The following is a 26780-nucleotide window of genomic DNA, read 5'->3' as shown; positions in this document are numbered from 1 at the left end:
CACTTACTGTCCTGCAACTCTGAGAATTAATGAAATTGTTTCAGTGCTTTAGAATTTGACAAACAGGACCCTGGAAATTTAAATCCTGTGTATCTAACACAGCCCAGGCAGTGGCACAGCAAGTACCTCTACAAGGTGTCTAATCCCTGACTGAAGACATGTTCCATAAGGGTCAGAAAGAAACTCAGCATGTGTCCATTCAAACTGCTGCAATTGCAAACCAAGGTGCCAATTAGCACTTACTACAATCATTTTTGTGGTGCGGACCACATCTACTAGGAACTTAACTAAATGTGATCAGGCACTCATTTCACGCAGACCAAGCTTCTATCAAATGGTAACAGTTTTTTGACACCACAGACCTACACTGGAAGTGAAAGATTCCCTGTACCAATCCTTGCAACTATCTAATCCCCATGTCATTTTCTTTTTTTTAAATAAAGTCCTGGAGTCCATGACATCTGTAATAAACATTCATCTTGCAGGATGCAGAATTAACTGCTTGGGGTTATTTTAATAATGGATAGAAGAAAACCTTGTTTCCCCTTGTAAAATAAGAGAACAGCTTGCTTCTCTGTTTATGATGATAATCTGGGCATTTGTCATAAAATCCTGTTGACAGAAAAAGTGTGACTCGGGGGTTTAATAACATAAACAAAAAAAAAGAATGCCATGGAGAAGAAGTCCTTAAAAAGAAAACATTAATAAAGAGTTTTTTTGTTGTTTTTTTTTTAAAAAGCTTGAATCTGCCATCAAAACCAGAACAGCTGCAGCAAATACCAAAATGAAGTGCAGAAAAATCAAGCAAGGTCTGTTCTCTGTCCAGATGAGTTACTAGCTGCATGTTCAATATGCAAAAGGAAAACAGAGGTGGATTTAAAAAAAAAAAAAAAGAAAAAGGACCACTGGAACTTATTTGATGACATGGCTATTAAGAAGATGCCATAAAAATCTATTGCTTGGAAGATAGCATAGAGAAGGACAGTGATAATTCAGCTGTAGATTTAAGCAAGTTCAACTGTAGATTTCTTGGATGAAGTGAGAGCGACATTGCTATAAGTAAAAAATAGAAAAAAAATTTTTTAAGAGTCTTATAGAGCGCATGATTTAAAATGCTCTTCCTAGAAAGGAAGTGTGCAACTAACTACAAACCTGATATCCTCCCACTGCTACTGTTGCTATTACAGCAAACTTTTTAAGGTGGCAAATTACACATCGTTCAGAAGGTACTTTCAACTTGGCTATACTATAACAGAACACAGAAAACATTTCTAAATGACTGTACATGAAGAACATCAGAGGCATTAAAACATGTTGGGAAAATAGTGAAGCATCTCAACTGATATCTGGACAAGCCACATCAAATCTATTGCAGATCTTAATTATTTCTTTAATGGCACATTTGCTATACCAATTTTTTTTTTAAACATTAGACCACACCTGCTAATAGACTATTAGTTAATCTCTCAGAGTTCCTCTGTTAAATGTGTGGCTGCCAGTGCTGGGCAAAACCTAAGACCGCCTTGGCAGAAGACAGCTGTGTTCACATCTAGGCTTCAACTCATTGCCTGAACTCATGAGATCTGTTTTCCCCCAGCAGAATAAAAGCCAAAACTTTTCTGTGCACAAGGCAAAAGGAATCTGCATACATTTTTGTCACTCAACCAAAGCATCAGAACCATCTAGAAATCAAGGGCAAAGCAAATTGCCAACACCCTCCTCCTCCTCAAAAAAAAAATGTAAATACTAAAAAACCCCAAAACCCTGTTGTCTTGGATATTTTACCAGGTAGAACTCAGCATTACATTCCAAATGCTACTAGAGCAAAAGACTTCTGTGAAGCATGTTAAAAAAGATTGTTCATACTAAAAACCTCAGCATTTCACCACAGTGACATGCCCTGAAATTCTTCAACCTTCTAGAGGAAGCCTGTCAGGGAAGGTGAAGTCTAAATAGCCGTTCTCATCCAGGCAATTCTTTTAATCAAGATTTTTAAAATATTGTGCTTGAACATGGAGAATCTGTAGACTCAGAACAAACCTAAGCAGACCACAGGACCCACTGCAAACACTGTCATGATATCGCTCAGGAGCCAGACAGATCCAGTTAAAATATCTTATTTTTCAAAAAGATAGTCCTAAACAAGAAATGGGTTTTAAAAAGTGCTTTTCCTTAAATCGACAAATAACATATACACCACTACCCTGATATAACGCGACCCGATATAACACGAATTCGTATATAACGCGGTAAAGCAGTCCTCTGGGGAGTAGGGCTGTGCATTCCGATGGATCAAAGCAAGTTTGATATAACGCACCGATAACACGGTAAGATTTTTTGGCTCCTGAGGACAGCATTATATCAAGGTAGAGGTGTATATGCAAGACTAGCTACACGGGATGGACTGAACAATACAGTGAGCCCCATGTGAGTTTACATTTCAGGGACAACTAGGAAAACTAACTCCACCTTTCCAAGTAGAGAACACATTACCCTCTAAAGCAGTGGGTTTCAATATTTTTCATCTGTGGACCCCTACAAAATTCTGAATCAAGGTACAGACCCTTTTGGAAATCTTAGACATAGTCTGCACACACTGAAAGGTCTGAGGACTACAGGTTAAAACCCACTGCTCTCAAGTGACCGTCAGGAAGAAAAGACTTCCCTTACACTTACGTTAAGCAAACACCCCCTGGGATACTGAAGTCTGAGAGATGGTACAGATGAGACATCTCCCAGCCCTTGCTGTACTAGGCTGAACAGGTTTCATTGCCTTTCATATTTACCAGAGTTTCAACTTCTCACTTTCAAAAGCTTGTCAAATGGGTCTCTCCTTCCTATTGATTATCTGAAATAAAACTGGTTGAACATAGCACAGAAATTTGATGCAAGCTGTGCATGATGCACTAATAGGACTTATTGCTGGGCAACAACGGAAAATCAGTTGAAGCCACATGTGACTTGTCTCATAGACTTTAAGGTTAGAAGGGACCATTATGATCATCTAGTCTTACCTCCTGCACAATGCAGGCCACAGAATCTCAACCATCCACTTCTATAACAAACCTTTAACCTATGTCTGAGTTATTGAAGTCCTCAAATTGTGGTTTGAAGACCTCAAGCTGCAGAGAATCCTCCAGAATCCTTCAGCAAGTCAATTAATTTCTTTGCCTCACTGCTCCGTTAAAAGGGACAATATTTACCAGCCTCTCAGATGTGTTATGGGGTTAATATTTGTAAAGAAGTTTTAAGATAAAGTGATATACAAATAGCAAATATTATGATTCGGATAATTACCCACACAAAGTATTACACTCAGACAAAAGGTTAGACAGTACCTTGCTGTAGGGAACATAGTCCAGACTTGAATTTGGGCTTGGATAACTTTATTTGGTAAAATGCTAAATGGAGTTTATACTAAGGAATGCTAAAGCAGCTCTGATTTTAGGCGAAAGGGCACTGGAGTAGGCCATGCACTCATCCTGGGGTTGGCCCCCTCTCAGAGTCCCTTTTGCCCTGTCATGTTTAATGTCACAAGGAATGAGTGGAAGTATGTGAAAGGATAATTGACAATTAACCTTTAATTATATTTAGCAAAGTGAGAATGGGCCTTATTCCATTAGAAAGAAGTCTCTTGCCATCTCCTCATACCAGCCTCTTACATGTGCTGCTTACAATGAAGACATCAGCTTATGGTCTGCAACAGATTTTGCAAAAAAATATCGATTGGAATCTTCTACTATGACCTAAGATCAAGAAACCAAATGATTGGTCCATGACGAGCTATAGCCAACACACTGGAATCTCTTAAGTGGAAAAGAATGGTCCCTGAGGCAAGGAGACACTGAACCCTCTACAAGACTAACCATGCAGAAGGAAAGCGGGGATTCTCTCACATCAACACCTGAACCTGTATCCTGCTATCTTCCCTGGACCAGCCATCCGGAGAAGAAGTGAAAGACTAACCATCAGCTAAGCCAAGCCTTAAGTCTACAACTAACAGAGAGAAGAAAACGACCACCTCCCCGGCACATGAAACAAGCTCAAGTTATTTACAACACCAGAACTAGTTCTTAGCTCAGACCAATCACATGAATTCCAGATGCTATGACAGCGGTCCCCAACCTTTTTCATCTGGCTGGCACCAGACGATGAGCCATGGAGGACCGTGGTGGCAGACGAGCATCCACCGAAATTCCACCGACAAGCAGCAACGTCAATAGGCATCACCGCTGAAATGCCACCGACAAACTGCGTCATCCAGAGGCATCACCGCTGAAATGCCACCAAAAATCGGTGACACTTCGGCAGCGACGCCTCTGGATGACGCAGTTTGTCGGCGGCATTTCGGCAGATTCTCATCCGCCGGCCAGTACGCGGGTGCACTTAGACGCCCCGGCAGCCACCATGGTGCCCGCGGGCACCATGTTGGGGACCCCTGTTCTATGACCTGGTGTACACTTAAAAATTAGATTGACCTAGCTACTTTGCTCAGGGGGGTGAAAAATGTCATGTCTGGGCACCGTAGTTAGATTGACCTAACCCCAGAGTCCATGCGGCTAGGTTGATGGAACAGTTCTTCTGTCAACCTAGCTACCGTCAGGGGGTGGATTACATAGACCAAAAAGCCCCTTCCATCATCATGGGAAACATCTACGCTACAGCTGCAGCTGTGCTGCTGTAGCGCTTCTGTTTTTAGCAGACTCTTAGCCCAATTTATTAGATAAAAAAATGGCATTCTTCCTTAATTCCCTTGGAAGCACTGAAGTAATTCTTATGTTAACTTTATAAACTGATTTAATAATCTTTGTATTGGTGAGCTGAATAAATTGAACTACTGATCTATTGATTGAATTTCTATTGTAACCTTAATTTGATCATTTCATTGTGTTATATTTCATTAGTTTGGGAAGTCAGAAGTAAATTAGATAGTGATTTTTTTTAGCTTCATATTTGTTTGCTTATTCTTTTAATTAATCTATGAAAGCAACTAGACTGTTTCCTCTCCCCAGACTTCAATGTAGGAAAACAACCTATTTAGAGGTAAAGGTAAATAAATTGAGTCAGAACTGGAGCCATATTTTAATTATTTGATTAAAATCCTATTACAATTACACTGCATGTCAGGAGGATGCCTTGTAATCAACAATGTATTTCTGAACTAAACTTGACTTTTTGACATGAATAAACAGGACTTAAAATTCCCTTAAAAGTACGTTTTCAGTACATACTTAACATTCGGGTATAATTTCCAGCTTGGGTAGACATACCCGCACAAATACACTAAAAACAGCAGCATAGCAGCACCTGCAGGCTGCCCTGAGTATGCACCTGGAGTTTCAGATAGGATTGCACTCAGGGAAGCCAGCCTGCCCTATTGACTGTGCAGTCACAGCTTCACTGCTGTCTTTAGCCTGCTAGCACAGGTATGTCTACCCCAACTGGAAATGACACCTTCATCTCCACTGTACATATCCCTTAAGAAGAAGAGAGGCACAGTATGTCAAGCCTGTAACCAGACTACATCAATAGTAAGCTTCCACTCAGATCGTAGAATATTTGAACAAATGTCCAAATAAATTAAGACATTACCACAGAATCAATTTAACAATTTGTTAGCAAATTCCAAGATCATACAGATTAATTCAGATCATCTCAAATAACAATAATGTAAAGTTTAACCTACTTTTTACACTACATTTTGTACAAGCAGACAATCATTTGTTTTGGGTATAGTCCCCACTCACTTATAATTTGTAACAAAGGTTTAGGTGATGTAATTGGTTCATGTACTAGTTCTTCATAACAATGAATAGGGGTCACATTCCAGTTGTAACAAACTAAAATGGGCATTGCTCAATCCTAGTCCCCATTTGTCTGAACTGTAAAACCACCACAGAGTTTGGCATAAGCAGAAGCCTTGAAAGGACCCAGACTGTGTGGATAAGTCAAGTCTAAGATACTTTATGCAGCATCTGAACACACTATACTTGGAGCATGTGTCCATCACCACCATTTTTAGTCATCCATGTGCAATATGTAGTCATACATTTCACAGACTGCTAAGGGAATGCACATCACTTTTCACTGGATGAGAACAAGTGGAGGCTGGAGCTATCGGGAGATCTTTTCTCCTCAGCACAGGGAGATAGCAGCAGCCATCTTTAATCTCTTCCAACAGCTGGGCTGAACGCCATAGAGTAAAGAAGTGACAAAGGCTCTCTTAAGAGCTGCCACTGAAGAGGAAGAGAAGGGTTCCTCCTTAATGCTACTGCAGTGGCTGTACTATGGTAACAATACTGATAGGATTAGACTCATAGACTCTAGGACTGGAAGGGACCTCGAGAGGTCATCGAGTCCAGTCCCCTGCCCTCATGGCAGGACCAAATACTGTCAAGACCATCCCTGATAGACAGTGGGGATGGGATGGTGTGCCCCATGCTGAGTAGCTGGAAGAAAGACAGAAATAAATTGCTTAACTTCTGTAGTCAGAACTCAGTGCCAAGAGATGATGTGACATGGACCTAATGGCATCATCACAAGCACTGGCCCCTCCTGCCAGCCTCCCTGCTCTGCACTCCCATTAAACTGCCAATTGTGGATTTTCTATTTGCTAAAGCACAGATTAGCGAGGTTCTCAATAACATTTCCAAAGCTTCACAGTTTTGGAAGAACCAAAAATGCAGAAAAGAAAACTGATGACAATTGAGCTGAGAACCACTGCAGAATAAATCCTCATTTGTAATTCACAAATCACCATATTTGGTTATTGGACCTGAAAATATCCACAGTATGATGGTCAGACAGTGCCATCTACCTATCATTCAGTGCATTTTTTTAAGCAACCTACAGAAAGGGTTTTAAATATGATATGTTAGAAGACTTCAGAGGAAAATTTTCCATCACCCATAATTGTTCTTAACCCTCCACATTCCAAGATATGCACAAGTAGAACTCCTTTGTGCCACATACAGCGGAGAGTATCTTCCAGCTTGGGGGAGAGACATGACTCTATAGTTCAGAATCAGAATGTGCTACCAGAAGCTGTCAGGATAGTTCAGCTAGGAGCTAGAGCTCACGTCTCATAACAGAACACAGATTCACACCTAATGCTGATCCCATAGTGCAGCAGCAGTAGGGTGACTAGACAGCAAGTGCAAAAAATCAGGACAGAGGGTGGGGGCCATAGGAACCTATATAAGAAAAAGACCCAAAAATTGGGACTGTCCCTGTAAAATCAGGACATCTGGTCACTCTAAGCAGCAGGGAGATACTGCACCCTGAAACTCTATTTTTCAAGTGAGATCTTAAACAGTGAGCAGAGATCACTGTTGCCCATTTGTGACCAAAAGCAACCTACAGCTTCAATGGTGAAAAACAATGAGCAACATAGGTTATCCTTTCAACTCAGAGAGAAAGCTCACTGCAGGCCTATGTTTTAAAGTCAGACTGAGGATTTATGGGCCGCAGTTAAGGAATCTCCATTTTAATATTCTAACAAGCCGGTAACAAAGATCTTTCTTGGCTGAGGTCTGATAAACGTATACAGGGTTGACAGCCTGGATTATGTCACTATTTTTTCTTCTTTACATATTTTAATATCTAGCTTCAGTATTTAGCTATTTGGGGGATGGAGGGAGGGAAGGGGGAAATGCAAGAGTCAAGATTAACAAAAACATACAAGTTTCCAAACTTATTATTAATAAATTTCTTAAATTTATTAATTAAATAAATATAAAATATATAAAATTAAATCTAAATATATTAATAAATTTCTAGGAACTCAAGTTATAATCCCAGCTCTGCTACAGACTCCACATGTGGCTTGGGCACATTACTTAACTTCTCTGCTCAGTTCCTCCATTGCTGTTGCAAGAATTCAAATGCTTCGAAAATGAAAAAGCAGTAAATACTAAGTACCTTTCAATGAGAAATCCAAGTTATTTGTATTCCCCCAAAAAGTTTTTTTCTAGTAGTACTTATACCTAGAACTTTCCCTTCCCATACCAGATAAGAATGGTACTTACATAATTAAATAGTTCATTGTGAGAATATGGACCTTTAATTTTCAGATGAAGTGAGTCAGTTTTACCCCAAAAAGACCATATCTTATATAATGGACGACAAACCTCAATGGGACAGTTCTGTATAACTTCATCAACTACATCCGAAATGGATTCCATAAAATCTGGATTAGCAAACTAAAAGAAGTGGAATACAGACATACAAATGACATGAGAGGACTCTACAGTTAATTTCCATGAACGATATGCAACATTTTTCTGTAAAAAATTCACAGGGGCTGATATCGTTTCTACTTATTAAATATGGTATGTACTTGTAGTGACCAAAATAAACTTTTTTCTATATAAATGTAACCCTTCTGCCCCTCTGAGTTGGCAGCAACAAGGGTCGGGTTCAGTATCCAGGGGTTCCATTTCAGTAACACAATGCATAACCGGCTCGAGCCCCCACCCAGTGACCTGGGACACTCACATAAACACACACCCCTGGGCGCCTCTAGGAGGCAATACTTCCCCTCTCGCAAGCATGGAGTCTGAGTGTAGCAAAATCTTTTTAATAAAGGAAGGAATCAATGCGGCATCCCATTGGAGAAACACCACAAACAGGGTTATAACACAAACCATAAACAAAAACCCACCTCCAAGTACGTTTGGCACTGTCCTTTTTCCCCTTAGGGTTTTAAGTCCAATCACCCCAAAGTCCAACAACCCAAAAGTCTCTTGTCAATGCCACCCCAGAGTTCGAGAGTTTATCTGTAGAGGTCCCTCCCCCCAGCCTGGGTAGAAAGGGGCACCTTACGTGGTCCGGGGCCAACTGCCCTGCCTCTCCGTGGGTTCTGCTTCCGCCTTCTCCACGAACTGCTCCGCTTTACCAGCCGCTCCACTCTGCTCCTCCAGCCGTCCTCAGAAACTGCTCTGCTCCACCAGCTGCTCTGCTCCATGAGCTGCTCCAGTTCTCTCTGCAAACTGCTCGGTTCCGCTCGCTCTGTGGGCCGCTCCACCCGTCCCACAGCTACTCCGCTCTGCCAGCCGCTCTGCTGCCACCAGCTGTCCCGTGATCCGCTCCAGCCGTCCCCACAACTGCTCCACTCCGCCAGCTGCTCTGTTCCACAGTATAGCTTCAGGCTCCCCCACTAGGTAGCACAGTACTCAGTGCTCTCAGCTCAGTAATTTCAGCTCTTTAGTGATTTCAACTCTTAGTGATCTCAGCTCTTAGTAGGGGAGCCCCAGTGCTAGTGCACCATTAGCCCAAAGTTCAGCTCAATAACCTGTATTTAGATTCTTGAGGGAATAAAAAAAATCAACTCTGACATTCCACAGTGGAGAGAGGAGGGGGTGGAACTGGTGCTTCTGGCTCCACAAGGAGACTGCACCACCAGGCACAGATACCTGTCCCCAGCCTCTCTCAATTCACTGGGTTTTGGAACCCATGTCCCTTGTCTAGCAAGTACCACCCAACTGAGGGTGAGTCATTTGTCACCAAGCAGTCCCACAGCTCGGCAGTCTGGGATAGGGTAGGTGTGCCTATGCAAATACACTCTCTGAAATTCTTTCCACCAGATGTCAGGGTAGAGCTTATCCTGACTCTGCTTACATAAATAAAAGGGAAATAATGCCACAGAGGTGTTAAACTTTTTTACTGTTGTAGCAAAATATAGGCTTCGTTTCACTCTCAAATCTTTAGACTAATCTTAATATTTGCCCTGCCTCAACTTCAAATTGTGTATTTCACTGCCAAGAGTTGATATATTGAGGGTCTATCTACAGATATGTAAACATACACAATAACTAAAGTTTGAGAGAGAGAGAGTGAGAGAGAGTATGTATATATTTAGGAATTATACAAAAATTAAGATTGAGAAATCAAGCACTCATGCTTTAGGAAAATTAATTATGAGCTCTTCCGCAATATTAAACTCAGTCATATTGCGCATATTAATAGTATTTACATTTAAGGAAGAGGGACAGAAGAAGATATAACAAATATGCAACATGGATAGATTAACGTTGAGGCAGGAGAGAGATTTGGAATTTTCAGACTTCAGTGCTAGACATCTTAACCCTAATGTAACAATGCTCCTCTTCCGCTGTCTGCAGGGATTGAACGTGGGATCTCTGGATCTGAAAGTTTACTGAGCTAATGAATAAGGTCCACTGGCTCAGAGGCAGTAGCAGACTCAAACCTATATAAATGATCTGGCCACTAGAGTGGACAGAGAGCCACAATGTTAGCATGGATCACTCCAATACTACATTAACATTAGTTTAATTCCCCTTAACAACAAAAACAACAACAAAAAGAGGTAAAACAAGTCCTGTTCTTATCTGTACATGCCCAAGCGCACACTAGGTTAAATGCAAACCTAGCTAACATCCTCTGAAATTGAAGAGCCAAATGCCCTGGTACCCAAACATTCAAGAGTCCCAATATCTGTATCAGAGGGGTAGCCATGTACCAACAGAACTCCACTGGCCATCACATACAGTTCCCAGCTAAAACCCCTCCAACGCATCATCAGGGATCTACAACCCATCCTGGACAATGATCCCTCACTTTCACAAGCCTTGGGTGGCAGGCCAGTCCTCGCTCACAGACAACCTGCCAACCTGAAGCATATTCTCACCATAACTGCACACCGCACCATAGTAACTCTAGCTCAGGACCCAATCCATGCAACAAACCTCAATGCCAACTCTGCCCACATATCTACACCAGCCCACATATCTACATCACAGGACCTAACCAGATCAGCCACACCATCACCGGTTCATTCACCTGCACGTCCACCAACGTAATATATGCCATCATATGCCAGCAATGCCCCTCTGCTATGTACATCGGCCAAACTGGACAGTCCCTACAGAAAAGGATAAATGGACACAAATCAGATATTAGGAATGGCAATATACAAAAACCTGTAGAACACTTCAATCTCCCTGGACACAGAATAGCAGATTTAAAGGTAGCCATCCTGCAGTAAAAAAACTTCAGGACCAGACTTCAAAGAGAAACTGCTGAGCTCCAGTTCATCTGCAAATTTGACACGATCAGCTCAGGATTAAACAAAGACTGTGAATGGCTCGCCAACTACAAAAGCAGTTTCTCCTCCCTTGATTTTCACACCTCAGCTGCTAGAAGAGGGCCTCATCCTCCCTGATTGAACTAACCTCGTTATCTCTAGTCTGCTTCTTGCTTGCATATATATACCTGCCCCTGGAAACTTCCACTACATGACGAAGTGGATATTCACCCACGAAAGCTCATGCTCCAACACGTCTGTTAGTCTATAAGGTGCCACAGGACTCTTTGCCAATATCTTTATGTAAGTTAGACTTAACAGACATGGTTTTTCTAAGGCTGTCTTACGCTACGAGCTAGGGATGTGATTCCACTTCTCACATGCACATACTTGAGCTGGCCATCACTGCGTTAGCAAGCGTATAAACAATAGTGTAGACACAGTAACACTAGTAGTGGCAGCAGAGGTACAGCGGAGCCCTGCCGAACAAAACTTCTTGAAACCAAGGATATGTACTCGGCACGGCTCTGCTGTCTCTTTACTACCACTCCCCACGCTCCCACCGCTACATCACTATTTATACTTGCTCTAGCTCGATAAGTGACAACATGAGTATGTTTACACAAGCACTACACACCAGTAGCTTGTAGCCTAAATTAATGATAGACTTTGCTCACATGTGGCAGAGTAATAGAGAGTTACAAGTCAGTAAGCAAGTCACTCCAATAGATGACAATATAGCATTTCACTACAGCTGGGACCATCTGTGGTGTGTTTATTAAAAATGTCACAGGACATGTTTCTTGCAGACCCTGCATCATGGTGTGGCATGAATGGACTGAAGCATTTTTTGTTTAGTTTTGTGTTTTACCAGAATCGACACATTCGGCTGACATGCCAACCCAATTCAATCTGGAGTAGGGATCAGACATTCAACAGTGATTCTTTGCTCCCGAATTCTGGAGTAGTGCAGGCAGTGCACTTGGCCTCCTGTCATGTCAGATCAGTGTTAGAAGGCTCCAGACGGAACTACACCTAGCCTGCCATGTTTTTGTAATAATGTAGGATAGGGGCCTGAAGAATGATTAAAAACATTTACAAAAATTAAGTGAGCAGAGATCTTAGGACTTTCAAGAATCACTGCCCTTCACTCAGATGATAGGGACGAATATGGGCTTAGAGGTGCTGTCTGAAGCCAGTGCCAACACATAAGATGACACATATGGGTGAAATTTTTTCATATTGTGGATCACTTCTCAGAGATTCCCTTATGGGCCAACCTTTCCTTCCAATTACAACAGTTTTTGGTGACATACATTAGTAACATTCGGGCAGTATTAATGAGACAAGATGAAAATAAAAGTTTCTTTAATGGGGATGGATGCAGCTGTTACATTACGTTCCCTCACATTTTGCACCTGTTTTTCCCCCTCTTTAGATATATGATGTTTGTATTAGTCAGTACCAGATCTCCACAACTGCCAGTAGTCAGCATTATTCTACTCTTTCCTGATCATGCTGCAGCTTGGCTCCAGCTGTATGTTCAGTATCTCTCCAGTTTTGATCATGATTGACTTTACACCAAACATGAAGCATTTGCACAGATGCTGAAAGGGTTCTGGGTTTTTTGACTTTAAAGTTTGGATGTCTAAAAAATCCTTCTGTGTACCCTATAAGAGCTCTAAATGAGATACACCCAGCAGGAAGAGTAACTGTTTTCAGGGTGGATAGATGCTTTAGCATTGTCCAGAATCACTGCAGTATACCCCATGACTTCAAGCAGGTGGGCTAACTCACTGGCCCATGCACCAGAAAACACTTTCCAGCCACAGGATTTCCATCCCTTTCCTTTCTGGGTTCAATTTTATTTCTTCAGATTAAGCTGTTTAACACAAGTTCAACATATCGATTATGTCCTTTCTCCTCAGCCAAGGTATTTTGCAGAAGCCTGCCTACCTACCACCTACAGGATACGCTACACAGGCTGTCTGCCTGGAAGAAAGGTGAGCATCTCTGCTTCCTTCTCCCTCCTAGCCTTCGCCCTGCAAGCCATCTGTCTAAGTCATATAAACTGGGTTCTTTCTCCTGCCGTGAGGAGCCTACTTGACACAGCTCTCGCAACTGAGCTACTTGCAGGTGGGTTGGTTGTTAGGTGGGAAACATCATGACATGTCAGTTATGCTTATACAATCAAGGAATATTTCTGGCTATGGGTCACATAATTCCATTATCAGAGGGGTAAACATGTTATTCAAATCACAGGGCAGGAAGGTGCTGTTAGGATGGTATATGCTCTTTACTCTAAAGGGGAAGGTTTCTATCACATAAATAATTTCCTGCTGGACATTCCCACACTTCTCCTAGCTACTCCTGGCCTTCAGTTTTACAAGGACAGTCACTATAATAAGATCTTTTCATTGGAGTTTCCTTATCTAAAAGGCACCTCAAATATAAGTGTCCAAGAATTAAAATACTACTTCTGGTAAATTGCTATAAGCAGCAGTGATATTCAAAGGGTTTGATTATACAACTAACTATGTTGTATATAAAATTCATGAAGTTTGCTAATTTAAGCCAGTATTTAAAAAAATAGAAAAAGCCTCAGTCAAGATCTGAGATTTCAGGTAAATTTTTCTTGTTTTAGTTGATGTTTCTGAAAAACTGAAAGATTTAGATATTATATATCTTCACAGGAAAAACAAAGGATTAGGCAGTTATTCACCTATTATTGTGCTTCTGTGCATATATTAACCACAAGTCTTCCAGCCCTCTCAGACAAGACTTACTGGTATTTATAATTTCCACAAGGTGGTGCTCTTGCATCAAGAATTATATTGCGCTTTTAAAAAAAAAAAAAAAAGGTATTGCTAGGCACTGTCATTCTTACCTCAGGATGAAAGAAAATTTCAGGTCCAAGAAACCTTTCATAGCCAATATCTATAATGAATTTATTTTTGTTGATTGCATTGATGCCTGTGTACTGTTTGATCCATTTTTGTGGATCTATATCATATGTGGCAAATTCTTTTACTATGTCAGGGCAAATGTAACAATATTTTTCCTGTAAAGAAATACCCTGCATTAAAAGTTGCCTAAATTGATCATACGTAATTATTAAATACACTGAGGAATATTTCAGAAACACAGTGAAAATTACTTAATTGGAGCATCAAAAGCAAGGTCTAAATCTATCAACCTAGGGTTCACATTTGGTAACTACTGTTCTTACAATTCTAACTTTATTCTTAAGAAACAGAGTGTTCAGGAAAAATCCTACATAATCAATTGGCAAGGCCCCCAATCCTGCATTAAGAGATGCACAAGAGCCCATTGATTTCAAAGGGGCTCCATACTGGCAAACTCCTTAGCTTACATAGAATGTCACTGAAATCGCTGGGTCTCTGCAAGCAGAGGGTCCACCTGTACACATTTCATTGCATGATTAGAATTAGGTGATCATCCCAGTAATATTATGCAATATATGCAAGACTCAGAGGTCCAGGTTTTATGGAGAATTTTCTTAACTAGCCTAGTCCAAATTTGAAGCAAACTCTAAAGCCTGAATCAAATCCAAATTTCACCTTTAAAACAAGTACATATTAATTCTAAAGAAAAGTCTTGCTTGATGATTATTCATATTTCTCTTTGTTTCCCCTTTACATCTTTTCCCCCTCATTTTGTGAAGAACTGATATAGAAGGGAAATTATAGTTAGACAATTCCTATATTTGTATATGTAAAAAGGGCCACTGGTTAAAACAAAACACAAAAATCTACCTCTCTTAAAAGAAAGGTAAATTTCACATCAAATTTTTACCTTTATGGCTTTTGCTGTCTCCATAGACTGTTCAGGGGGAATTCCCACCTCCCTCTCCCTTAGGATCTGCTGAATGAAATATGTAATATCTCTACCTGCAATAGGGATATGTTTGATGCAACTTCTAATTACATAACCTTCTGCCTATGGAAAAAAAAATGCTTAGAAAAAGCTGGTGTATGAAGTACCAAAAGTTAACAGAAGAATATAATGTTCATTTTTACCTAGCAGCTTCTTGGATTTTTTAAAAAAACTAAAAGTGAAACTTTGGCACCTTTCAAAGTGACCTCAAATTTGTAAACCCTGATGATGCTAAGGCCCTTGATTACTATTTGCAGAACTGATGCTGCTGCTTAATATTATCTAATATAAAAATCAGCAGTGAATGTTAAAAAAAAAAAAAAAAAGCAAAAGGTTAATTTTAAATGCATTCTGAAGATAGAGACGTTCCAACCATGAGGTCTTTTTCAGGAAAGATCTAAAAAGGCAAAAAATACTCATGAGAAGAGAAAGCAGGTATCCTGCATGAAACTTAAAAATGGATAGAGAAGAACAAAGGTTACAAAAATACCGAAGAAACAACAACAAAAACTATTAAAGGAAGGGAAAGTGACCAAAAAACGCAGTCAGGAAAAGTGATGTTTTAAAATGCATCCTAAAAAAGGCAATAAATAAAGACAAGAGAAAAAGGAACAGAGTAATATATTGGCCATAACTAATAATAGTAAATACAGCAATGACTATTCATATGGCAAGATTGTGTTGTTTCTAGTAGTTCCCATTTTAAGTTCCATATAGCAAATACTGCAAGGTATAGATAACTACCAACATGCAATAAGCTTAAAAATGTTAATGAAGCCCACAGCACTATAATATATTTCAGTACTTAGATGTCATTCAGACACATTATCTTTTTCGCAAATATATTGGATGCCATAATTGGAACAGAAATTAGAGTGCATAAATAATGATTACATCTTTGTATCCTGAGAGGTTTAGGCAATTAGAAATGGACTAGATGCTTGTGCTGTGTTTATATAAGCTTGCCTTTGTTTCATACAAGCAACATGTACTCTAATTTTTTTTTACAACAGCATGAGGAAATACCCCATATTCGAAAGATAGAATACTATACTAATGTCTAACCAAAAACTTTTTGGATATGGAACTTGCACAGAAAAGTGCTACACATTCAGGCAAAGATGAAATCTCTTCATCATGTGAGAATATCCACTACACAGACCAATTTTCCAATTTTGAGCAGTATTAACAAATATTGGTCATGGGAAAAATTTGGATACAGCAGGATGCATGGGCAGGATTTATACAAGAATAAGAATCTCCAATAGGCATATTGACTCCTTTTTCATGGCCTTCATGTTGGAAGATAGGATACTGGGCAAGATGGACATATTGGTCTGACCCAGAATGGCAGTTCTTACTGACCTCTAAGAGAAAGAGCTGTAATGGTATTTAATGAACTTGGATTTCAATTTTTTCCAAAACCACAACTACTGTAATCACATTAAAAAAACTCATTTGAAAAATGCTGACTTTTGTATAAATATCACCACTATAAAAAGTTTAAAATTTTAAAAATCTGATTTATAGTTACATATCCTCTGTTGCATAAATTTCTAATGCATTGTCTATATTTTGGTTCTAAAACTAATGACAGTGTCCCTTTAACACATTATATATACACATTCCTTTTCCCTAACCTCCAATACCCCTCCACAGTGTCACAATTAATATCCATAAAATCCAGAAAAAATAAAATTGGTCTATTAACTGAAGACCAAGAAAACTTTCACAGTCACACAAACAATTTTAGGTCTTAAACTGCATCCTACCACAGGAATTACATGTGTTACTCCATCACCACTGTCAATGACTATTCCTGTTAATGTATGTTCACCAACCTGCCGTGAAATCCAAGATGCGGCTAAGGCCAACACTGCCTAGATAAGAAACAAAGTTACTATTTAGATATGGATAGAACACGTTAACAGATAATCTTAGAAGATCCTGCTTCAAACATTTCAGGTATATGCTTGCAGAAGACATACATGCTCTAGCTATATCGTACTTTAAAAGTATAGATTCATTTTGTTCACCTGAACAGCAATGTAAAGTCCTAGTACGTTAAAAGATTCAAACATGATTTCTGCAAGATACTCTCTGTTTTCTGGAGTGTTCAATGGAGGTTCTGTCTGTAAAGAAAAGTCACCTTATTAAATATCTAATGCAGTTCAGACTTTTATTAAACTTGTCTCCTGATGCAGCAGTAACCCAATTTTTAAGTTTATGAGTGCACTCAAGAATCCCAAACCAGTCCCAGGTAAACAGATCTGATCCATTTACTCTTTGGTGGGCAGACACAGGCCCAACCTTCCACAACATGGTTGTTAACATTTCTTTGAAAAATTACAGATGATTAGGGGAAAAAAGTTTGGTTTGACATGTGAACAGAAATGACATACATGTACATGTGAGCACAATGAGTAGTAAGACTTTGACATATAAGTACATGTAAGGAGGAAACACATCCAGAGTAAGACTCTGATCCTGCAAACACTTGTGCAACTGCCTCACTTTCCTATTGCAAGTGGTCCCATTGATCTCAATATGACTACTCACCATAATAAAGTTAAACACAGAGTATGTGTGTTTGCAAGACTGGTGTATAAGGGATAATCTGCATTATGTACAGGGAGCAGACTTAACGTCTAAGGATTCTTCATATTGCTGCTACTCCTACCTGGGAGGGGATGAATTACCAAGGAAAACAGATGAAAGAATGTACATTAATTTTAAAATAAACTAAAATTAGATTACGTGGAATCCTGCAAAACAAACAAGGAAATCTGGTTGCATACAGCTACTTAGCGTAATAAATTACAACCATCTTTCCAAACAATTCATATAAACAGCCTGATGTTTAGTGGTGAACAAGTTTCAAGGTTGATCCAATTTGGGACCTTAACTACTTACCAGTGGTCTTTATTTAAAAAAAAAATCCAGCTATGACTTATGTATTCTTTATATTTATCTCCTCCTATGCAAAACCACTGATTTTTCAAAAAGCATTTTGTATTAAGTAACTAATTTCATCTTCAACAGAAACCTTTCACAGAAGGTAATACATAATTGTGCACATGATTGCTAACATACAGCATATTGCTAAGTGACATTTCCCCCTATTTCACTGTAATGCTTTATTTTGTTTGACTGAAGTCAGCCAATTATTTTAAGCTGCATTTGTAATTCAATCAAGCCATCCAAAGCTTTTAAAAAAAATAAAGCTCAAACCAAGAAGCCTGTTTCAGAAGTGTACTGGAAACTGGCTCTAATGTGATTTTACATATTATTTCTACAGCAATAAAAAAAATGAAAAGTTACAAAAGTCTTCTAGGCTTTATATACATAACAAAACCTACTTGTGCTGGGAATGTTATCCACCACAACTATACCATCTCCCATTTGTGGAAGCATTTTCTTACCCAGTTCTATTACTCACCATTAAAAAGTAATGATCTTCAGGTTCAGCGCGAAGATACTTAAAAATTACTTGCTCCATGAATCTCTCCATGAGATCCCAGTCTTCAATAAAACCATGTCGTATGGGCCACTGAAGCAAGAGAACATTTTAAACATGTCAGTGTATGAGCCAATAGGTAACAATACAATGAACATGAGAAGCAAAATCCTAGTATCTTCTATGAGAACCATAAATACTAGCCTCTATAAACATTGTGTCACTGTTCTACTTTTAAAAGAAAGCCAATAATTTTTAGGTCATCATCCTCTCCTGGGTGTCTCATTATGATTCTGTTTGTGGATAGAGGACTGGACTGGGAGTCAGAAGACCTAGGTTCTATTCTTAGTTCTGCCACTGCTTTACTGTGTGATCTGGGAAAGGCACTTCACCTCCCTGTGCATCAGTTACCCCATCTGTAAACTAGGGATAATGATACTACTTATCCTTCGTAAGCATTCTGCAATCTATGAATGATCAGAGGTAAGAAGAAAAACCAAGACTTCAGTATTATGTTATTTTAGATCTATTATTTTAGTTCCTATAAGCAGGGGCTATCTTCGCATTTTGTTTAGTGCCCAGCACACAGTTGGTGCTTAAGCTAATATATAAGAAAGTAATATTGGATATGTATTTTATGAATATTTAACATACACCTTACTTTATTAATCCTCCACAGAAAAGGGTCCTTTAGAGGAAAAAGAAAAACTGACTCTCAGAGAAGTGGACTTATAGGATGACCCTGTGCACAGGTGCCAGTGGCCAGGGGACATGTTCTGACATTTCTCAAAGTAAACTGATCAGTACCAAAACAGTCAGTAATTTTATCATTAATACAAGTCTCATGTAATTTTCAGCAAGAGGAAATAAAAAGATTTGGTATCTATGAGTATCAGCTACTGACATTACTAGTGAAAAGAAAGTGCATTATATTAATGGACCCTCCCAAAATGGATCGGTCATCAACCGTTACTAAAGCATTAATAAAACTTTTTTTTTTTTAAAAGAGGCCAACCAACCAAATTCGCACATGCTAAACAGAAGCCAACTAAATTCAATCCTTTCATTCTGCAACTGCAATTACTAGTATACGTAATGATAGCAAACTTCAGGTAAGTGTTTATTTCAAATCTTCTTTACAGGCATTTAAACCATCTACAATAAAAAAAAATACAGAGTCAATTCAAAAAGATTTCTGAAAGATGTTTAAAGCTTCATTATATATTCTTACTTTCGTAGCATAGGTAGGTTTATCTATGGCTTCATCTCCAAATCTCTAAATCATCAACTTCCTTCAATACTCTCATCTGGGCTTGGTCACCTACTTTTGCTGACTCTCTGATTGCAATACCTAAATAAACAAACAAACAATCCATCACAAAAGAATACATTAAAATGAAACTTTTTCTAAACATAGAACAATGTGAGGTGTTAAGTATTCCCCTTTCCTGCTTTAAATAAAGCAAGCAAGGCTTCTTTTCTCGAAAACAAAGACTGGCATGTAGGAAGTGATAAGCTGACACACTAATATGTATGGGTACACTTTCAGTGCAGTGCAGGGGATTTGGTCACTTATCTCCAATTAACATGAGTGAGAATTGTGACTACATCCCCTCTCTCTCACTCACACCACTTTAAAAATTTCCCCTATTACCAACTACAGCACTCAAGAGAACTGTGTATTTTTGATTTCCAATCCAGTAGGCACTCCTGAAGTGAGGAAATGACAGGTTTTTCTGGATCTCAATATACCAGGCAAGTTGGAGAATTAAGAGAAAGATGAAGTGGGAGCAAGAAAAAAATATTCGAAAACATTAAATTACTGAGCCATTATTCTGGCTGATAGAAAAAAAATCAATTTGCAGCCCTACAGAGAAGCCTATTGAGACATTCATGCTTGCTTTTAGCAGACGGCAACTATCACTAAAATCACTAGCAGAAGGCTGGTGTAGACAGAAAGATTAAGCAGCAAGAAATCTAGGGCAAACTATAAATAAAAACAGAATAAAATGTTGCCTGTTTATTTACAATCTTGTTTCAGTAAGCCAGAATCACACACTCAACCACTTATAATGGAGAACAAGCAGTCTGCAGAATAATCACTTTAGAGTACTTTTAATAGTATTAGGATAAAGGACTTCTTCAGTTTGAAAACTTCTTTCAGAAACATACACCAGACCCCCACAAAACATTCCAATTGACAAAAGCAGGATTTACATTAAATTAATAGTTATTGGAAATATTTTCTACCATATGGTGAATACATAAACCTATTTAGCACAACACATACATATATCTTTATAAACTCTTTCGATTTAGAAAACTGCTTTAATACTTAAAACTATGTTAACTGAACTACATAGTTACTGCACTACAGTTCTGATAGAGAGTGCTTCCCCAGTTAATTCCTTGGACATCTGGGCTTATTTATTATTTCCTTACCTTGTAGCATCTTTCCAAAAAAGTCAGCATTCAAGGCAGGCAAAAAAATACTGTGGACATTAGAAAACTAGATGTTTTGTTAGATTAACTGAACAAAGTCCCATAAACCTTTTCAAACACAGCAGAAGCATAATTAGCACCTCAAAGTTAAGACAATATGTAGTCCGTACAAAGTTTTTAAGCATAAGATACAAGACTACAAGACATTACTGAAATAAAGGACAACTAAAATCAGTGGAGTTTAGAAAGGTATCAAATTTAGATTTGAACATTTTTGGTGTTAATATGGATCAATAAATAAAAATAGGTAGCAAATCCAAATAACGAGACCATTTTAATATGCTATGGGCACAGCACGTATGCACCACAAAAAGTGGTGCAGTATATTGCCGATTCTTCTTCGAGTGATGGTCCCTATGGTATTCTATTGAGAGTTATGCACATGCGCCACGCCTCCGGAACTGTTCAAAGTAGTATTGCCTGGCGGTCCGCACATGCGCTCTTGTATTGCCTTATGGTTTCGCCTGAGGCGATAAAGGGTGGGGAAGATCATCCATGTCTCCGGTTCCTTTTCACGGCCACGTGGTCCAAGTTGGAGCTTCTGCTGCCCTCTCATTGTTAGTGACGTAGTTTCAAAAAATTTTTAACAAAAGCAGTTATTTTCATTCGTTAGATAAAAGTTTATTGTTTTTCGTTGTACTTTGGTAATTCATAGTATTTTTTATAATTAAGGATTTGGGATGCCACTTCATCAGTTCTTCTCCCCAAACAATCTCTCCCCCCTTTACCCGCAAGCAGCTCCCAGGTCTGGGTACTGGTTTATGCTGAAGATGCCAGGATTCAAAGTCTGTGCTGCCTGCCCTCGCTCGTTTTCCATCAGCAACGAACACCAACACCGTTTATACTGTTTGGGGGAAGGCTACACGGCAGTATCTGCCTCTCCTTCACAGCCTGTACACAGGAAGGCTGAGCTCTCCACCTCAAGAAGCATCCTGTTGGCCCAAAGTCGGATACTGGCCAGGAAGCCCCCTTACCCCCCAAACATCAATCTGAGCAATACAAGAGCACTCCCCCAACCCTGGAGATCCAAATCAACCAGTATCCATGCTACAGACCCCACGTTGGGGCCTAGCCATGAAAGCATGCACATCCCAGTTTTTCCTACTCTTCTCCTCCCTAGAAGTGAGAAATAACGTTGAAAAATCAACTCTGTACGTTACTCGGCCCCTGGAATTCATAGGAGCTCGCATCAATTCAACCTCTGCCTGAGCTTATCTGCCACAAGACAGATTCCAGAGCATAGTGGAGCAAATAGCACAGATAAAGTCCAATCCTTCTGTCTCCACCAGGTCTTACCTCTCCATCCTAGGGCACATGGCAGTGTGTACATACATCACCTCCTTTACCCACCTGCACCTTCACTGTCTACAGCTATAGCTGCAAAGAGTCTATTCCTTTATGCACCATGCTCAACTTTCCACCAGAAGTCATCTCTTCTCCTCAATGGTGGATAGACCCAATACAAGTCTGCTCTGGGATGCCCTTCCTCCCATCCTCGCCGACCGTGACAGTCACAACAGATGCGTCACTCTCAGGCTGGGGCACTCACACTGGAGATCACATGACACAAGACACCTGAACCACGCAAGAGGCCAGGATGCATATAAACATTCTCAAACTCAGGGCAGTACACAAAGAATGCCACAAGTTCTTATAAGCTATCTACTATTGCCACGTCCTCATCACGTCAGACAACACCACCACAGTATACTACATAAACAAACAAGGGGGCACAAGGTCCCCAGCACTGTGTATAGAAGTGATTTGCCCCTGGGAATGGTGTATCGAACTACATATCCTTTTATCAGCAGCCCACCTGCCTGGCGCCTAGAATGTGATTGCAGATTTTCTCAGCAGGAACTTTGCAACTGACTACAAATGGGAGTTGCACGACACAATCGTGGACATCTTTGGTCCCTGGGGTACACCAATCAGAGACCTTTTGGCATCTCACACCAACACCAAATGTACCCAATTTTGATCCAGGGGAGTACTCTGTGCCCACTCACTGGCAATGCTCTGGTCATGGAATGGTCAGATCAGATGAACTATGTCATACACACACACACACACACACACACACACACACACTCCTACCCCACTTCCTCCATAAACTCTGGCAGGAGAAAGTGACAGCCATTCTGATTGCTCCATTCTGACCTTGCCAATTCTGGCTCCCTCATCTTCTCTGTCTGTTGAAACAACCTCCACTCCTGCTACAGACATTTCTGGAACTTCTGACACAAAACAATGGCAGACTCAGGCATCCAGACCCATGGACACTATAACTGACAGAATGGGTTTTGGATGGACACTTCCATGAGTACGGGAATGCTCACTGGCAGTGCAAGATATCCTCTCCAGTAGCCGAAAGGCCTCCACAAGGCGATACCACCAGGCAAATGGACACGCTTCACCTCCAGGTCAGATTGGCAGACACCTGGGTGGGGGGAGGGTGTTCGCCTTCCTCTGCAGCATTGGGCCTGGATCACTTGCAAATTTAAACTAGTGTAAATGGTGAATTCTCTATAACTTCAAGTCTTTAAACCATGATTTGAGGACCTCAATAACTCAACCAGAGTTTAGGGGGCTATTTTAAGAACGGCCGGATTAGGTTCTGCAAAACAAACAGGAGTACTTGTGGCACCTTAGAGATAAACAAATTTATTTGAGCATAAGCTTTTGTGGGCTACAGCCCACTTCATCGGCTGCATAGAACTGAACATGTAGTGAGGAGATATATATACATACAGAGAACATGAAAAGGTGGGAGTTGTCCTACCAACTCTAAGAGGCTATTTAATTAAGAGAAAAAAAACTTTTGTAGTGATAATCAAGATAGCTCATTACAGACAGTTTGACAATAGGTGTGAGACTACTTAACATGGAGAAATAGATTGAATGTGCAGGAAGTCAGACTTGATGAACACAATGGTCCCTTCCAACCTTAAAGGGTACAAGTCCTGGGCCCAACAGCAAGATCTTGCCCCTAAAGCTGGCTCTCAGCTCTATCCGAGTGCATGCAGCAGCCATTAGTACTTTCCATCCTCCAGCGGACGGGCATTCCATTTTTATCCACACCTTGACCACTCAATTCTGGAAGGGCCTTTTAGTAAATATCTGCTCATTCAGCCCATTGCTTCCCAATAGGTCCGTATCTCTTTAGTGAACTCACTCTTTGAACCGCTGGCCTCCTACCCTCTCTCTCTCTCCCCTCTCCATGAAAGTCACTTTCCTTGCTCCCTTACCTCAGCGAGAAAGGTTGGTGACCTGGGAGTAATGATGGCAAACCCCCCTTTTACCATGTTCCATAAGGCAAGGTCTCTCCATAACTCCTTCCCTAGTTTCTGCCAAAGGTAGTTCCAGTTCCATCTCAACCAATCCATACATCTGCCTACCTTCTTTCCAAAACCACATGCCTCAAATGAAGAACAGTGGCTTCATTCCCTAAATGTGCATAGGGCGCTAGGACAAAGCCATTCTGGCAGTCTCTCAGACTATTTGTCATCATAGCGGAGAGAATTAAAGGATAGGCCATTTCCACCCAGAGAATCTCTAAGTGGGTCTCAGAGTGCATTATGCGTTGCTATCACTTGTCAAGGCTCTCCCCACCAGAATGGATACAAGCCCATTCCATGAGAGCACAAGCATCGACCACAGCTGCACTCCACGACAAAACCCCTTGCAAACATATGTAAGGCGGCCACATGGAGTTCGGTACACACCTTTTCCTCTCATTATCCTCATTTGGTGCAGAAGCGGAAGCATAGAACAAAGGACCATCTTCCTCACACCCTCCTCCTATCTAAGTACTGCTTGTTAATCACCCTCAGCGGAATACAACAGGGACCATCACTTGAAGAAGAGGAGGCTACTTACCTGTAACTGGGGTTCTTCAAGATGTGTGGTCTATCTGTATTCCAATCCCATCCTCCTTCCCCTCTGCCACGGCTCTGTAGGTCTACAGTGGAGAAAGAACTGGAGACATGGCCAGTCCACCCCACCCTTTATCACCTTGGGTGAAAACAGGAGGCAAGACAAGGGCGCATGCTGAGACACTGTGCAATACTACTTTGAAAAGCTCCAGCTACAGGAGCAGGTGTATAGCCCTGAGTGGAATACAGATAGGGACCACACATCTCCAAGAACCTCCAGTTACAGGTAAGTAACCTCCTCTTATTTGAACAGCGTGAGGGTTATTAATTTTATTCAGACAATTGAGAGGGCAGGAACCATTCAGCTGCAGGGTGCCCTCCCCCACAGCCAGGAGCTCTTCTTTTTCCTCACAGTGCTGGCCAGGGGTCTGTACTCTGCCCCGCAAGGACTGCAGCCTCTCCACACACTTTGCATCTGCAGGAATGAAGTGTCATCAGCCCAGCAGCAGCACAGGAAGCTCTCTGCAGCTCCAGTGTCACAGCCCCACTGCCATGACAGGGGAACTGCAGAGGGCTCCCGGCACTGCTGCAGAGCCAGTGATATCCAATCCCTGCAGGTACAAGGTGCAGAGAAGGCTGTGGTCCTGGCAGGGCAAAGCAGAATCTTGGCCAGGGATCTCTGCTCTGCCCTATTAGGACTGCAGCCTCCCTCTCTAAATCTTGCACTTGGCCGGGGTTGGGTATCACCAGCCTGGAGCAGCACAGGGAGCCCTCTGCAGCTCAGCTGTCATAATCCTGCTCACTGACTCCCGTGACGGTTGGGCTGCAACAGGCTCCCTGCATGGCTGCAAGAGCCATTAAGCAGCAAGGTGGCCTCCCTGGCAGCTATGGGTTTGTCCTGCTCCTCCTCCTCCTCCCAGCCTGGCTAGGGGCTCTGCTCTATTATCCAAACCGCCACATTATCAGAATCCCTTCCCTGTTCCCCCAGCATGAGATACATGAATTCTATGCCATCTGCAGCATGTATCTCATGCTGGGGGACAAGGAAGGGATTCTGATAATGTGGAGTTCAGATATATAGGAGTATACTGTATACGACTCTCACCCAGGGACACTGTTATTTAATATTTGGTTGGGTTTTTTTTACTCTGTCTAGAGTCCTAGTCAGCATAAAGATGGATACACATTGCTTCCAAGTGGTACCTGCATTTCAGTACTTAAATTGACAAGAGGCCTCCCACATACTACCCAAGCTGTAACCACAGAGTCAGGTAGAGAGGAAGTACCTTGTATTCTGTCTAAGCCAGAGTCCTGGAAGAAAAACAATAGAGATAGGAAGGAAACGGTACTAGGTACTTTTCATCTCAGTCATAGCAACCAGAAGCTGATTTAATGAGGAATAGTCCTGGCAAACTGCAGGAAGGGGTTTTCATTAGCTATACTCGAGTCAAGGATGCAGATATAGTAAATATGGAAAGAGACCTTAGAAGATTGAGTTAAGATCTGAAAAGCAAATTATTTATTGCTCATCATTTTCGTGAATAACTTTGTACATCAGAAGCTACGGCAAAAGTTACTTACATGATGGAATAATGAACTGTGGTTCCGTATCTCCTGCATAGCCAAGTTTTGTGTACCTAAAAGAGCTATCAGTAGGTCTTTAGATGCATCAAAAAAAAAATCAGTTCATTTGCAAACTCAATACTGACTATACAACGTAAAGACACTAATAATGCTTCTTGCGGTGTGAAAGCCAAACAAGAATATGGACCATCTACATTGTTAAGCAAAGTTCTGCTCTGAAAAATGACTAAATGTCACATAGTGGAGTTCCATATTTATGCCTAATTATTTAAGTATCAAACATTCTTAGTTTACAAGTGAAAAAGTATTTTTCCTCCTTCTGTCTACTCAGTTTAGGTTTTCTCCATCTCACTTATCACCTGTTAAGAAAAGAAAGAAAGAAAAAGAAAGAAAGAAAGAAAAGATTCTGCAGGACATATTA

The 26780-nt window shown here is 40.6% G+C and overlaps 1 protein-coding gene across 10 annotated transcripts in view; it reads right to left on the bottom strand.

The window, feature by feature from the left end:
- The window catches only part of ACTR3B (actin related protein 3B), a 31390-nt gene extending 4983 nt beyond the window's left edge, over positions 1-26407 (bottom strand). For 5 of the 10 annotated variants that reach the window (XM_050940423.1, XM_050940426.1, XM_050940424.1 and 2 more), the window contains exons 1-5: positions 18381-18491; positions 16978-17073; positions 16714-16821; positions 14861-15004; positions 13932-14105 (exon numbers count right to left, since the gene is read on the bottom strand). In XM_050940423.1, coding sequence (XP_050796380.1) covers positions 13932-14105; positions 14861-15004; positions 16714-16821; positions 16978-17073; positions 18381-18452 — 594 coding nt within the window. In that variant the 5' untranslated portion in view covers positions 18453-18491. Of the gene's footprint in view, positions 1-13931; positions 14106-14860; positions 15005-16713; positions 16822-16977; positions 17074-18380; positions 18492-19629; positions 19745-26356 lie in introns of those variants that run through there. The other 5 variants (XM_050940425.1, XM_050940427.1, XM_050940429.1 and 2 more) reach the window with 5 other exon arrangements.
- Between the last annotated feature and the right edge of the window lie 373 nt (positions 26408-26780).

The sequence above is a fragment of the Gopherus flavomarginatus genome, chromosome 2 (genome assembly GCF_025201925.1).
Source record: "Gopherus flavomarginatus isolate rGopFla2 chromosome 2, rGopFla2.mat.asm, whole genome shotgun sequence".
In the NCBI taxonomy this organism is placed as follows: domain Eukaryota; kingdom Metazoa; phylum Chordata; order Testudines; family Testudinidae; genus Gopherus; species Gopherus flavomarginatus.
This window is presented reverse-complemented; position numbering and strand designations above follow the sequence as displayed.